The sequence below is a fragment of the Abrus precatorius genome, unplaced genomic scaffold (genome assembly GCF_003935025.1).
Source record: "Abrus precatorius isolate BTA unplaced genomic scaffold, Abrus_2018 Scaffold2, whole genome shotgun sequence".
In the NCBI taxonomy this organism is placed as follows: Eukaryota; Viridiplantae; Streptophyta; class Magnoliopsida; order Fabales; family Fabaceae; genus Abrus; species Abrus precatorius.
The window spans coordinates 21599200-21614733 of NW_020874362.1; the positions used below are offsets into that span (position 1 = coordinate 21599200).

General features: G+C 27.4%; 1 protein-coding gene across 2 annotated transcripts; it reads left to right on the forward strand.

Annotated features, from left to right (window-relative positions):
- The first annotated feature begins 2520 nt into the window (after positions 1-2520).
- On the forward strand, positions 2521-7006 carry LOC113858663 (protein LSM12 homolog). Of its 2 annotated transcripts, XR_003503408.1 has the most exons (5): positions 2521-2877; positions 2976-3056; positions 5821-5944; positions 6546-6647; positions 6816-6987. XR_003503408.1 is itself a non-coding variant. In XM_027491386.1 (4 exons), exons 1-4 carry the CDS (start codon positions 2579-2581, stop codon positions 6594-6596), a joined length of 555 nt encoding a protein of 184 aa, XP_027347187.1. In that variant the 5' UTR covers positions 2521-2578; the 3' UTR covers positions 6597-7006. The 2 variants fall into 2 exon arrangements, 1 of the variants encoding a protein (XP_027347187.1); XM_027491386.1 differs by having other exon boundaries at positions 6546-7006.
- Positions 7007-15534: the final 8528 nt, after the last annotated feature.

Genomic DNA, 15534 nt, shown 5'->3' on the forward strand with positions numbered 1-15534 from the left:
TTGTTCTTGATTTGAGTTTTTTAATTTTCTTTCTTTCACTTTCTTTAAACCTTTATTTTCTTCTTTATTGGTTTGATTTTTGTATTTAGAGACAAGTTTGATTGCAATTTTAGGAGGTAGTTTGATGAAGACTTAATTATAAAACTATATCACATTCTATTAACTTTTCTCTTAAATTTTCTGAATGTTTTGTGTTTTATAAACTTTTTGGATGTGCAAATCAACCATACTATCTTAAAATATTGTTTATTTTACACTTATGGTAATAATCAATAAAAATTAAGTATATGAAGTTTAAATTTTTTACAAACCAAGCAAATTTTAGTTAAATTTTTCTAATTAGTTTCCACCAATTAAAATAGAGTTTTAGACTTATTAGAATTTGATTATCCAATATTATGATAGTATTATGTCTTATACAATTAAAAATAAATAAAACTTAGTATTAAGATTTTACTAACTAAATAAATCTAGTCTAATAGTGAAATTTGTTAGTCTATACTTTATTTCTAAAATTTTCTACCATGTAATATTTATCTAAACCATTTAAAACATGAATATTAGATTTTTTTTAACTTAATTAGGATTGCACACCTTTAAATTAAGATTTTATTTATGAAAATTAGGTTTAAGTTTCATAATGATACATGCATAAGCTTTTTTTACTTAATTAAGGTTTAATTTTTATAATTAAACTTTATACGATTTATAACTTATTTTAGATATCAAACAAGATTTTTTATTCTCACTCACATTTTATACTCATAAATAAAAACAGTTTATAAAATGATAAATTAAAAATTAGTGAAATTTGATATATTACAAAAATGACATACAACTTTGTTGCTAAATTAACATTCTCATTTAAAAAAAAAATTATGAGAAGTCAATGTTGTCTTAATAAAGCAATGTTGGGTTTACAATTGATTTTTGAATTTTAACTTTATTTTAAAATTAGTTTAACTAAAAATAAATTTGTTAATAAACTAGTTTAGTCAAAACTAAACCAATTTTGAAAAAAAAAATATTTTGATTTTAAAATTCAAATAATAATATTTTTGTGCATTATATGGATAGTATTAAATTAAATATTTTAATTAGATAATAAAAAGTATTTATAGTTATTTTAAATTTAATAATTTTAAAAAATATAATTATTTTTTGACATAATAAAAAATTAATTCTTAAAAACATTTTAATTTAAGATAATTTTTAAAAATATTTATGTTTTAAAATGAGTACCCACAGTTTACATATAAAAGTTAATTTACATAAATAATTTAGAATATCAGATATGATTTGGTTTTATAAAAAAAGTATGTTTTCTCGTTTTGCAAATAATTGTTAAATTATAATAAAATTTAAAATCTTTTTATGCATATTTTTTAATTATTAAAATTTTAAAATAATCTTAATTGTTACAAATAAATTTTTATTATATTAAATTAATAAATTAAATAGGTAAATTTTTTAAATTTAAATTAAATTATAAATTTTAATTAAAATTGAATTAAATAAATTATAAAGGTAAATAAATTTATATTCACCGATAAGGTTAACCATTGCAATTTTCCTTATAAAAATTATAAATTATTTAACTAAAAATATTTTAATATTTCAAAATTTATTAAAATTAAAACTAAGCAAACCCATTTTTCGACTTTTATTTTCTGAAAATAAGAAATAAAAGAAAAAACAAATACATTTTTAAAATTTTAAAATTTTAAAATAAAAATAAAAATTCATCTTCATAAAATGAAGGAAAAAATTCAAAATCAATTTTGATTAAAATGTTAGATTTAAAAATAGTTTTGGTTAAAATAACATATTTAAAATTGAGTTTTGCTAAAAATTAAAATTTTAAAAGTAATTTTGGCTGAAAAATTTAATTTATTACTCATTTTGAATAAAGATTCAATTTAATACTAAAATCATATTTTAAATTATTCATGTTTAGTCTTCATATATATTTTTTAATTTTTTAAATTAAGTCTCTTATTAAAAATTTCATTCAATAATTAATAAAAAATAATAAAAATGTAATATATCATTAAACTGTATAAATTTATTAATAAAAATATATAAAATAATTAAATAAAAATATTTAATTTTATTACTTTATTAAAATATTTTATAGATTTTTCTTATTAATTTATAAAATAAATAAATATATTATTAAATATTTTTAAAAATAATTTAAATAATTTAAAATGAAATAAGAATAATTTAAATTAGAATACAAAATCGTATATAAATTAAATATATATATATAAAAGTTACAATTATTTTTTATCGATAATATAAAGTACAGTTAAGCCAAGAAAGAAAAAAAAAAAAGAATCGTACAAAAGTAAGAGGTAGGAAGCCCACGCTAGACCCGAAAGTAATGGTACTTCGGTAAGGAAATATTTGTAGCTGTTTGAGCTCTTAAGAAAATGAGCCCAAATCACAAACCTAAACTATGGACCAAATAATGAACATTTCCAAGTTCATTTGTGCAGAAAGAGGCTATAATAGGAGCGCAAGGCACAGCAATAGAAGCAGAAGAAAACAAACAAGAAAAAAAGGGGGAAAAAAAATGGCCATGATGGAGGGGGGCAACAACAACCCTGAGGATTTAGCGGTGGGGTGCTTGTTGTCGATTAGGACAACGTTGGGCGACGAATTCGAAGGCCAAGTTATCACCTTTGATCGCCCCTCTAATATCCTCGTACTCCAAGAAGGTTCCAAATCTGGCCCTCGTCGAAACATTAGGTTGTTGAAGGCTAATTACATCAAAGACTTCACCTTGTTGGGTCAAGCCGAAGACCCACTTGATCCAAACAACTGTTATCTTGACCTCACTGCTCTCCAAGCAAGGGAAGACGTTGCCATCAGGTTTCCATTGCAATTTCCCTACCTTTTCTTTTTCTACTTTTTTTAATTGTTTTCTGTGGTGAAATTAATCTGTGGTTTCTACTGATTTTGTGTTGTAGACAAGCAGAGGCTGATGCTGAGAGGATTGGGGTTGGTGTCACCCCCGAGGCACAGAACATCTTTAATGCTTTATCTAAAACGTAAGTGCTGAGTGAGTGAGTGGATGAAATGGTGGTGAATTGAAGCAAAGTAGTGTGGATCAGGGTTTTCGCTTTCTCCTAGTTTGTTTCCTGGCCTGCATTTGTTAGGATGACCTGTGTTGCATGGATACTGATATGGTACTGTGAGTATAGTAATATAATTTTTGAAATGCATATATTTCGGTGTGGAACGTAGATAGAATAAAATATTTGTAGACTGTTGTGAAAATATTTATGATAAAAGAATTAATGAACTTGTTTCCAATGAATAAGGCTGAATAGATTTAATTGAGAAGGTAAACTCAAATGGGAAAACTGAGGGTAAGGACTGAGGCGAGAACAACCCTAATTTTAACTGAAACATTGGCATTTTGACATTTTGTTATGGAAAGAATTGGTCATGCAAATACATAAGGCAAACTTAGCTATGAACTTAGATATGTCCCAAGGCGCAACTGGTGTAATATGTAGTTATTGATACTGTGTTAAAGCGCCGTTGTAATGTTGTAGTGGTGTGGATCAGTGTTGGGCTGCTACAGAATTTGCATGGTGCAGTCATTTGCAGCGCTATACTGATGCTACACAGGCATATTGAAATTCCTTTTTGCCCTCAAAATTGCATCTTTTTGGAGGCAAAGTTGACATCTCCCCTGCCTCTTTCAGAACTTACAGAAACCCTTTGTTTGAGAGTTTGAAGAGAGAGGGAGTGGTTTGAGAAGTAAGGGAAGAGAGGAGAGAAGGGAAGGAGAAGGAGGGTTAGTGAAAAATCTACCAATTTGAGGGAACTTAAAAACATGAATTTGTGGGGCTTTGGAGGGTTTGTTAAAACTATCTCTCACATTTAAAAACTCGCAAACATGGGTTACCATCTTCCTCTGTCTTTCTTTCTCTCTTTTGTGCAACCAACAGCCAACCACCCTTTTCTTTATTCTGTGCAACAAATAGCCACCCGTCTTTGACAGTGTTTGCCACTGATAGCCAAAGATGTGACACATTACTTGTATGTTTTGCTTATAACTGATGATTTTTTTTATTGATTATATTAATTATGAATATGTAATGAATTTTGAGTAATTTAAAAAATCTCTGAACATGTGTAATATGTATAATATATTTAATCTGCATAAAACGAATGAAAATAGCAGTCATTCTGCTATGTGTTATTCCAAAATAAAATAAAAACATTTATTGATTATTAATTTTCTTAGTTGTGTACTTGTACATTTTTGGAGTTGGCTGCTACATGCTGCCATTTGTGATTAATAACCTTTGTCTATTAGGAGTCATATCCAAGCCGTGTACTCATTTTTCCAAAAACATAATTTTGATAAGTACTTGAACATGCTCAACATGCTATACCAGGTACAGGTATGACTCAAAATGAAATTTCCATGCTTATGAGAGGTGATTCCTTGGCTTGCTTTCTAACTTAAATGAGAAAGGAATGGTTTTTTTTTTCTTTTTCTAATTTTTAATTAGGGACATAATAGTCAATAGCAGCCATTATTGCAGCGGAGCGGCAGGGCCCTGCTATGGAGACCCAGTCACATCGCGTTATCGGCTGTCGCGCCTGTGAATTGTGGCAAAAATAGGGGAAATCATGCCCTTTGTTTTTGAATATGGGACGATTTTAAAGGAGAGGAGAAGGGGGGAGGGAATCTTGGGATCTCGCCCCCTCTTATTTTATGATATCTTCTTCTCCCTCTCTCACGAGCCCTAAGCCTCTTATTCTCATCTCTCAGTTCTCCTCTTAGTTTTCCTTCATTCAGTTTTTCATCTCCGTTCTCTGCGATTCCATTGCTTCTAGTGTCCTTCATATTTGGCAAGGCTTCTGACATGATAAAGATGTTCTCTAGCCATCTTTTTCGTCTTTGGTGAAGCCTCTGAGGTGAACCAGACAGTTTTCAGTTGTCTTCTTCAACTCTAGTGAAGATTCCAACGTGATCTAGACATTTTCCAGTCATCTTCATTTCTGGCAAATTTTCTGGCAATATTAGGTATTTAAAATGCTTAAAATAGGGGTCATCCTGCTATTTACGATCCTGCTATAACATTTTTGGAGTCCGCTCTCCAAGATTGACTACTATGATTAGGGATTTAAAGGGGAAGAAAATATGGATGCTAGAAAACTGTTATACCTTTGTTTTCTAGAAGATCTTTTTCCTTCTTGTTCCTAGAATTTTAAATTGTAATGTGAATCTGCAATCATTATCTGTAAGTTGTGGATGTTAATTAATTGAGTACTTGAACTTCTAGTATCATTTCTGTCAGCTTTTCTCAAACCCAAGTTACCCGACTATAAAATTGTACCAGCTATTGTCTATTCTTGATATGATTTTATTCTCTCCTTGCAGTTGTATCAAAATTTTAGTTAAATGTTTTGTGATACTGCACGTTGATATATCCTCCACTGATATGAAGATTGAAGTGTAACTTGAAAATGCAATGTTTATGGATACTTGGATACCAACTGTACTTTACAGGGATAGTATCCATCTAATTTTGTTGCATTTTGTGGCAGAGTCAGTTGTTTTAAAATTACCAAAAAAAAATAAAATTTGGGTATCTCTTAATTCCACAAATTGCATGCATTAGGTATTCTAGAACACTTTTCAGTGCTTCTTGTCTCAGAGCATTAAAATCTCCAGTCCCCACATGCCTTAAGGGTTCCTTTTTACATTATAATCTTCACCCTTCTAGCTTTTGTATATTTTTCTTGGTAGATTAGTTTTCTTTTTAACTGATGATATTAACATTTAATCAGGCTTCCAGTCCGCTGGGACAAGACTGTCATAGTTGTGATGAATGAAGTGCGTGTCAGCAGTCCTTATCACCCCGAATCTGTTGTTGGAGGCACTCCTGCTGCAAATGAGCGGGTGAAGAAAGTGGTAAATATCTTCATTTTACTATTTGTTATGGTGTGTCTAACTGTCTATAGGTTTAGAGTAATAGCATATAAAATTTCGTATAGATTGGTATAACATTTTGTGCATCATGTACACTAGAGTTGCTTGTCCATAGGGCTTTATGATTCATTTTTCATTACACTTAAAAAAAGGCAAACAAAAAATGAAAACTTAAGCAAGAAATGTGTTTTTTTATATGTTAATTACATTTGATTTTTCTAAAAGATGCTTTTTTAGTAACATTGCAACCATTAATTTGAGTGGCCTGGTGATCAGGGATTTGGGTAGTTTGTGTGTGGTTGTGGGTTCAAACTCCATGCTTGATTTTCAACTGTAGTTGTGGTCATGGTTCAGGCCAATGTAACGATAAGGCTGTAATTGCAGTTTGCACATTGCAATTTAAATTCATTGAATCAAAGTTTTGGTGATTTCTTATGTATGACAGTTTAAGGAAAATAATGCAATTTATTTCTTGATAGATAATTTACTTTTAGTCTTTTCAAAATAACCTTCCCGTCTTGCAAAAAATTTTATCAGTTAGTACTTGGTTGATATTGATTTTTTATTTTCCTTTTTCATATAGCTTGAGTTGGAGAAGAAGAGGTTGCAACGTCGCACTTCTGGTGGTCAGTGAAGTTTCACATTTACATCCTTTTATGGTCAAGAAAGCAACTCCAAAGAGGAAACATGTGATGGGTATGTTGCTTTTAGCAAAACCCTATACAAGAGGGTTTTTCAAGGCATATTCCTTACTTCAGATATCTTTTGATTACCTGCTGTCTTGAGCTCTCAAGTTCTGTCTTGCTTATGGAGTTCATTTGAGGTACTTCCTCCAGATTCTTCTTAAAGAGTGAATGATGAAGCCTGTGATTTATGGTGTGTTGGACTTGGAACCCGAATAGGTGACTGGGTTTATATAATTTGTTGGTTTACCATTGGGAAATTGACCAATTACAATGAGCTAACATGAACTCAACTTGAGTTTAATTTGTTCCTTATATAATAAACCAAATGCTTTGGATAAATCAAGCTAATATTTCTACCTAAAGCTTTCTAGTTTTGTTCATTCATTATTTCTAACAATTTATGTGGTATAATTTGTTTATTAGGTTGTCCCCACTTAGTAAGATAAGGTTTGATTGGTTTTTAGTTATAATCCTTTTACACTGGTTGGTTGGAGAGAAGGGGAAGTTTAGAAGGAAGAGGAGGGGATGGGGCCGAAACCCTTCCTCACTCTGCTTTTGCTCTCCTCCAAAAGTGGGGGATTTGTAAGGGAGAGAAATATTTAAACTAATCAGACAAAATTATTCTTAATATGTATATTTAAGCAATCAAAATGTATACTAGTTAATTCATTTATTTCTCTTCCTCTCCTCTCCCTTTGTGAACCCAAATAAGGTATCTTTCCTCTCCATTAAGATTGCTCTCCTGCCCCTCCCCTCTTCTGAACTAAATAGTGTTAGGATAGTAGATAGATCTTTGGTAGAATTTGATTGCATTTTGGGGAGAAAGGGGAAGCATTGAAGAGACAAGATACGAGAAGCATCTTAGTAGTGATAGGGCAAGGAGGGAGTATGCTTCCCAATTTCTCTTGGGAAGACTGGGATTTGAAGCTTTGACTGAAGAGTACAAACGATGGGCACTATTTTATGATCTCATCATCCTATTTTCCCTAAGTTTTGAATTTTGATAAGTTCTGCAGCTTAGTGATGCACCTGCACCCACCATACTTCACTTCTTCCGTCTTCTATTGTGAAAAACAAAAGGATTCATATCAATTATCATTTGTCATGTTATAGTCCACAAATGTAAACTAATCAAATGGCAAATACAATCTAGTTCTTGACTTGTTCTGCACCGTTCTGTGATGATTTGCAGTTGTCCTACGTCAAGATTTGGAGGTTCCGGTCTTCCTCTTTTGCATCTTGTCTTTGTCGGGTTTGTTTTGTTGTCATCCTGGGTTCAGGTCTAATTTGAAGTTTAGTCATTGTCTTTAGTGCTCTGTGTTGGTCCAATTCGGAGGTTCTGCTATGTTCTGGTTCTGCGTCTCGCCTTTGACCCCTGCCTTGTCCTTGCACCTGCTGGACCAAGTCTGCTTCATCCCTACAAATGTGGTGTGTCATTAATAGGATTTTTAAAAGAAACGTATCATTGACTTAAACTTGAACCAAATCAACCTTTCTTCATCAGTTTGATTTGGTTTAGGTTTGGCAAAAGTGAAAAATTGGAAAATCAAGTCAATTGATTTTGATCAGTTCAAATCTCTTTCTTCCCAAACCCAAAATAATCTGACTTGTGAATACTAGGACATGATATATTTGTGTTTACTGCCCCGCCTATAACTGATGATGAAAATGCTTTATTGTTTATTTGCTTTGATATTATGACGGGCAGAACATGAATATCATTGAATCCCAAATTCTTGAATTCAAGACTTCTGATAGAATTGACACTCCAAGGTTAATTCTATGTTGTACCACTACCAAGGAGAATAAGATGCATCCATATACCAAGGAAGAAATCCCATTTTTACCCTCATCTTTAACTCATCATACTCAACAATTTCAATTCTAGAAATAACCAACATGTCTCATAAATCCCTAGTTATAGCTCCAAGCTAAATAATTGAAAGTTTCTCTCAAATTCTGGTGTTCATTGGTGATTAATGCTAACCTCTTATGTTTGCACCAATTTCGCGAAACAGCAACAATAATTATGACAATCTCATAAGCCCCAAGATAAATAAGCATTGCTTGATTTACTTCACAGCATGAATCACTCCTCATGTTACAAGCATAATAAGCATAATAAGCAATTGATAGAACCCACACCTTACAATGGTTGATTTGAAAAAAAATGTCTTCGTTGGGTGAAGAAACTAATATGGGTTGATTTTATTTTTTTTAATCTTGGAATTCAACATGGGTTTCAAAATTAATCAACCTTAAACCGGTGATTTCTTACCACTATTTTTTAATAATTACGTGCCATTTGGTTTGCAAGCAAAATTAATTTTACACATTGTAATGCACCTCAAATGCAAAATTTATGAAAAAATAATGAGTAAGTGTCCCAATTACGATTAAGGGTTAAATTTACCTAAAATATAAAATAACGAGAATACTGAATGCCTGATTAATGTTACAATTGGAGTGTTTGCACTTTTACGTTAAAAAAAACTGACCCAATACACCATTTTTTAATTTCGTTGTCAATGCAAACAGGCAATGGTAGTATTTTAAAATTTCGCGACGATAATGATGAACAATGCAAAATCGTTTTTTATATTCCGTAATCTTTAGCTTCCATTAAAAAAAATAAAAAGCATGACTTACGCGGGAAAAAATAATTAAAATACGATTTTGCAAAAGTTAAAATTCTTGGTATGAAGAAATAGACAAAAGATAAAACATGTAACTTCCTGCAGGTAAAAATAAAGAGTATATTGGGATAAAAATTTGGGGGAAAATGTTTTTGTATGTTTTTTTTTAAGTTCCTTTTATATAAAAAAAACACTCTTAAGTTTTGAGAAAAGTAATAAAAATATTATGTTTTTTATGTCTTATTTCACAGTAACTTCTTTTATTATTTTAACGTGCTTTTTAGTTAAAGAATCTTTTTTCTTTAAAAAGAACAAAACAAATAAGTTTTAAATTAAAGACCAAACTTTTGCGCATCATCACTATTTTTGTTTTTATAATTTTAGTTTATTTCATTAGGGAATTTGAAAATTTTAAATATTATATACTAGGAGTGTTCATGACCCACCCTATCTTACAACTCAGTTTGATGTATATTCTTTAAAATTTATTTTTTTAACACTTATCTATTAATAATAAAACTTTTTAACTTAATATATAATATTTTGCATTACATTTTATTTATATTTATTTTTTGTGAAAAGTATATTATAAAATGTACCTGAATGTAAATTTTATACATTTTAATTCTATAGATATACACAATGTTAAGATTATATATCATGTCACCCAATCGAGTTGACTTAATTTTGTTCATACATAACAAGTCTTGATTGGATCCAATTCATGCTCAAATTATTGATCCCATCAAAATTTTGGCCAGATAAGAGTAGGGATACACCTATCTCATTAACATTCTACCCATTATGCAATTATTAAAAAAAATATGACTATATTTTGAATGCGGCCCATTAACATACAAAAAATTGTAAGCAATATATTTTTTAATTCACTTCTTGTAGTTAGTCTAGTTTAAAAAGAAAAAAAAAATAAAGCATTTGTTCATAAATTGATCACTTTTTAAAAATTAACATATCCCAGAAAAAATATGCCATAGTATTTTAAAAAGAAGAGTAAACTACTCCAACCTCTATTTTCTTTTGCGCTCATTACAAAAACAAAATACTATCTACTTTTCAAACCTACACAAAATCTCCTTTGTTTATACAATCTATACAAAAGTCATTCTATATGTTAAAGTAACAAAAAAAATTGCTTATTTTAAGTTTATACTCGATCCACAAAATTCAGTAATTTTAGGCTTTTTTTTATATAAATAAATTAAAAAAATTATTATTCCTTAAATGTCCTGAAAAAAATAAATTTACGTAAATATCTTAAAAGTATATGTAACAGAAGTCAATTTAAATCGATTTTTACTATAGGTTTAATTTTTTTTTTTACATAGAAGTCAATTTAAATTAACTTTCACTCACATATGAATATGTTTTAGAAAGAAGTCGATTGTAATAAACTTTGTAATGCAAAATTAAAGTTGATTAGAAAATTTTTTATTATAAATAAATAAAAAAATTTCATTTGAAGATGAGAAAATTTTAAAATTGAGTATGAAAATTGGAGTAAGACGATAACATGTATTAGCAGTCGCTTTGCACCTCTGTTCTTAAACTTTACAACAATTTTTGACACAATAATATAATATGCTGCACACAATATGCATGATATGCTGACAGGATGTCACTCATTTCTTGTAACTTCTGGAGCTAATTTGATTGCATGATAACTATTAAATATCACAAAAATATCTTAGTATGACATGTTGACGGACATTTCTATTAAACTTGTTTCATATAGAGAATGAAATTTATCTAAGTCGACTTTAATTATGCATTACAAAGTTAATTATAATCGACTTCTTTCTAACACATATTCACGTGTTAGTAAAAGTTAATTTAAATTAACTTCTATTTAAACAAATTTCAAAACTAGAATGAAAGTTAAATTAAATTAATTTTTATATAAAAATTTAAAAATAGAATGAAAGTCAATTTAAATCGACTTTTGTGTAAAAAAATTTCAAAAGAAGAATGGATGTTAATTTAAATTGACTTCTATGTAAAAAAATTTAAACATATAATAGAAGTCAATTTCGTGTAAAATTTTCAAAACAAAAACTAAAGTCGATTTAAATCGACTTCTATTATATATATTTTTAGGATATTTACTTAATTTTTTTTCTTTTCAGGACATTTAGGAAATAATAATTTTTTAAAATTTATTTATCTAAAAAAGCCATAATTTTAAGCATTACAAATACTTATTTTCATATTTTATATAATTATTTACAATGAAACCCATGTTATAAGTATTTTGATTATTTTGGAGAGCTAAAATTAATTATTTTTGTTATTTATTTTCTTATATTACTCGAATATTTATTTTAAGAAAATTGAGATATAGTTAATAATATTAAATATTTATTAGAACGTGGGTTTACTCATAAAATAGGAGAAATGTTTTTGTAATGTTTAAAAACTATAGGAAATTTTATGAAATGAGTCTAAACTTAAATTAAGGGTGTTTTTATCACTTTAATCGAAAAGATAAAACCCGATCATTGGTAAACGATTCTGTTAAATACAACATTAAAATTAAATTAAAGAATTATATATTTTCAAAATAGATTAGATTTTATGTGAACTTTAAAAATTGAGATTTTTTTATGGTGAAAAGTGTAAAATAGAAGAATGGCTAAAATAATTTACTCTTAAAAATATGTATTACTAGCATTCTCTGCATGGTTAGTGACAAAAAAGATACACAAACCATCAAAGTGTAGTGGTATGATGCGAGAAGAAGAAAAAGGAAGAAGCTTGTTCTTTTGAATAACTTTTGTGTAGCACTTGTCTGACATAATTTCCTATGTAGAGTAGCCATGGAATAATAGTATAATTTACTGCTACTAACGCGCTGTGTTTTTCTTACCTTTCTAGTTCAGAATAGTAGCAGAAATGAAGAGTAATCGTAGGTCAAACAGAAATGGCGATTTTCAAAGCAGTGTATCGCCGAAAGGAGCATTTACTTTGGTAAAAGGTTCAAATTATATACGCGGTTTATGTTTATTTATGTTTATGTTTGTGTTTGTGTTTCATTTCTATTATTAAGAATGATGCTTTACAACAATGATACGTCATTTTCCAAACAGGGCTCATAGGTGTCGGTGTAGACAGACACAGGTAAAGTGCGCGGCATAAGGATGTGATCTGTGTGTCAAAATCAGTTATGAATTCAATGTTGTAGAAGTCAAATGACAAGATTAACAGTTAACACCTTTTCAGCGTTCCAGTTAGCCTTCCCTGTCAGGATTTAAGAAAGATAAAATTAAATTATTTAATTTATTATAAATTATTAAGATAAGATTTTTAATCTTAATTAATAACAACAGTATTAACACTATTTAAGGAATTGAACTTAAGGTTGCTATTAGCATTTTTTGGAAGCCCATATGCTAGTAAATTTGCAGAAAACATCATATTTCTATACATTCATTTACCAAATACCATATTTAAATAAATATCCCTTAAAATCCAAGCCTTTTCACTTATTTTATACTAAATTGCAAAGCAAGAGTTTATGTTCTAAGTGATTTTATATGCTTTTTTATCTGGTTCCAATATGATTATTTTTTATAAAAATTACTTGTAGTTTAGAAAAGAAAAGTAAATTAATATTTATTATTTAAATTTTAAAATTATATAATAAAATTTTAATATTAAAATACGTAATAAAATAGCTTACTTGTATTCTTAAAAATATTATGCTCTAATAAATTACTATTATCATTATATAGGCATAGATTATTAGTATGATTCATAATTATAAAGAATATAAGATTTTAAAATATTTTTTATTCTCTAAACATTCTAACAACTAAATAATTTTACAATATAATATTTCGTTTAATTTATTATAATATTTCTAACTTATAATATAATAGGTAAAAACTTCCAATAGTACTATCAAAATTAAACAATATAATTTAAATTAAGAATACAAATATATTACTAATTCTTTTTGTAATTATTTTAATGCAATTAAAAATATTAAAACCAACAAATTATTATTATAAATAAAAAAATAAATAATTTATAATATCATAATATTTTATTCTTTAAATATTGTAAAAGTTAAACGTTATCATTGTATACTATTTTTTTGAATTTACTATTATCAACAAAAAAAATATTATAATAAAAATAAACTACTAATATTATGATTTTAAAATTCAAACAGTATATTTTTATTGTTCATAATAAATTTTGTATTTAGAGTTTAGAGTTGACACGTATCTAGGGTTGAACAAAAAAAACTGGTTTTTTAATCCTAATCTATAACTATAGTCAAACTATTTTATAACACTAGATTATTAACAAAATTGGTTGTCTAGTTCAATGCAGTTTTTTTATTAGGTTTGTTTTACAATCATTTTGTAAAACTTGATTGCTCTTGTTACCATTTAAAATCTTATCATTTAAACTTATTTTATCATATTTCAAACATCAAATAATATTTGAGACATTATTTAAATAATAATTATTGTTACTATTGTTATTGTCATATATATTTATTTTAGGCAGTTTAATTGTTATAATTATTATTGTGTATGCGTATAGTATGATAACATATTGTGGAGGCATTTTGGACTCAATATCAATCTTCTTATTGTAATAAGATTTATTAAATTTAATAAAGTATCTTAGGCATATGCTTGGACTATTTTATTGAAAAAAATTGTAATTTGTTCATACTTTGACACACTATTTGTTGTGTTTTTCCATTTATCCATGTTTCACATATTTCATTTTGTTGTTGAGTTACAAGATATAGATGTCTTGTAATGCATAATATCATAACTCCTTCAAGTATAATTTTCTGCATTGTTAAGATACTTATAGTTTATGTTAACTTATTTTTGTATCTTGTTGTGACTATATATTGATGATTAATGTAGAACAATATGATGTTTTTATAGTTATGTTGTATAGGTGAGAGAATATTAGATTTTTTATGTGTGTGAATTGGCTTAAATTAATTTTTTTATAACTTTAATTTAATTTTAGATTAATTAGATGCCAAAATATATGTTGTTTAGCCCATATTCTATTGTATTTAAGTTTATTTGTGATAACTTTATGAGTAGACTTGACCGATTCCATTAGTAACCAAGAGGTCTTGCTCCTAAATATTTTGAGGTAACTATTGTTCCATTGAGACGATGGACATAAAACATCTAAAACGTAACAAAAAAATGTTCTCTCTATTTTAATTTTTTTCTCGTTAATCAAAGAAGCACTCAATAATAAATTTATTAATCTTTACTGCTCCAAATAATTATAACGCCTAATCTTATTATAGCATTAGTTTATTATTTGTCATATTGAAAATTAGATTACAATTTTCTTGAGTTAGTGTCATAGATTTTTTAGTTTTTATAACAAAAAGTTTTTAACAATATTTATGTTTAATAATATTTATTTTAATTAGAAAAAACATATGATAAAAAATAAGAAACTTTTGGATTGATAAATAACAGAAGAGATAAATAAGAAAACAACGGAACTATTTTTGTATTTTATAAAAATATTCAAAAATAAAAAGGAAAGTTGGTTATTATTTTATTTATTATTTAAAGATTTAGATTAAAAATTGAATATATTTTTTTATTTTTTTAAAAAAATTCATGAAAAAAAATACTCTATCCATAGGAAAAAAGAAGAAGAAATTACACGCATAGAAGAGTTGTATGCATTAATATGCAAAAAATGGTTGCATCTCATCTTTACTTATTTATTTTCTTATTTATATTTATTCTTTTCATTTTAGTTTAAGAACTAAAGAAAATATTAACTAATATTGAGAAATTCTGCATCAAAATCTTCATCAAAGATAAAAGAAAAACTTATAAAGTTATATGATCATAATAATGGTTATATAATCAGGGTAATAATTTACCAATTTGCTAATTCTTTTTATGAGGTACAAATGAGATAATTTATTGTGAAAAATACAAGAGAATTGTTGAAACTGTGTGAAACTATCAAAATTGAATATTAAATAATAATAATAATAATAATAATAATAATAATATGAGTTTTGTTGTTTAAATTTATTTAACTTTAAATTAATATAAAAGAAAAAAAATTAGATTTTGACATGCTTTTTATATTGTATCTAGAGAATAGTTACATATTAGCTGTTCCCTAAAATTATCTTTAAAAATCAGTAATGAATCTTGTAACGACCCTTTTAAAACTTTTCTTCACAATTAATCTCATTTGGTTACAATTGGAA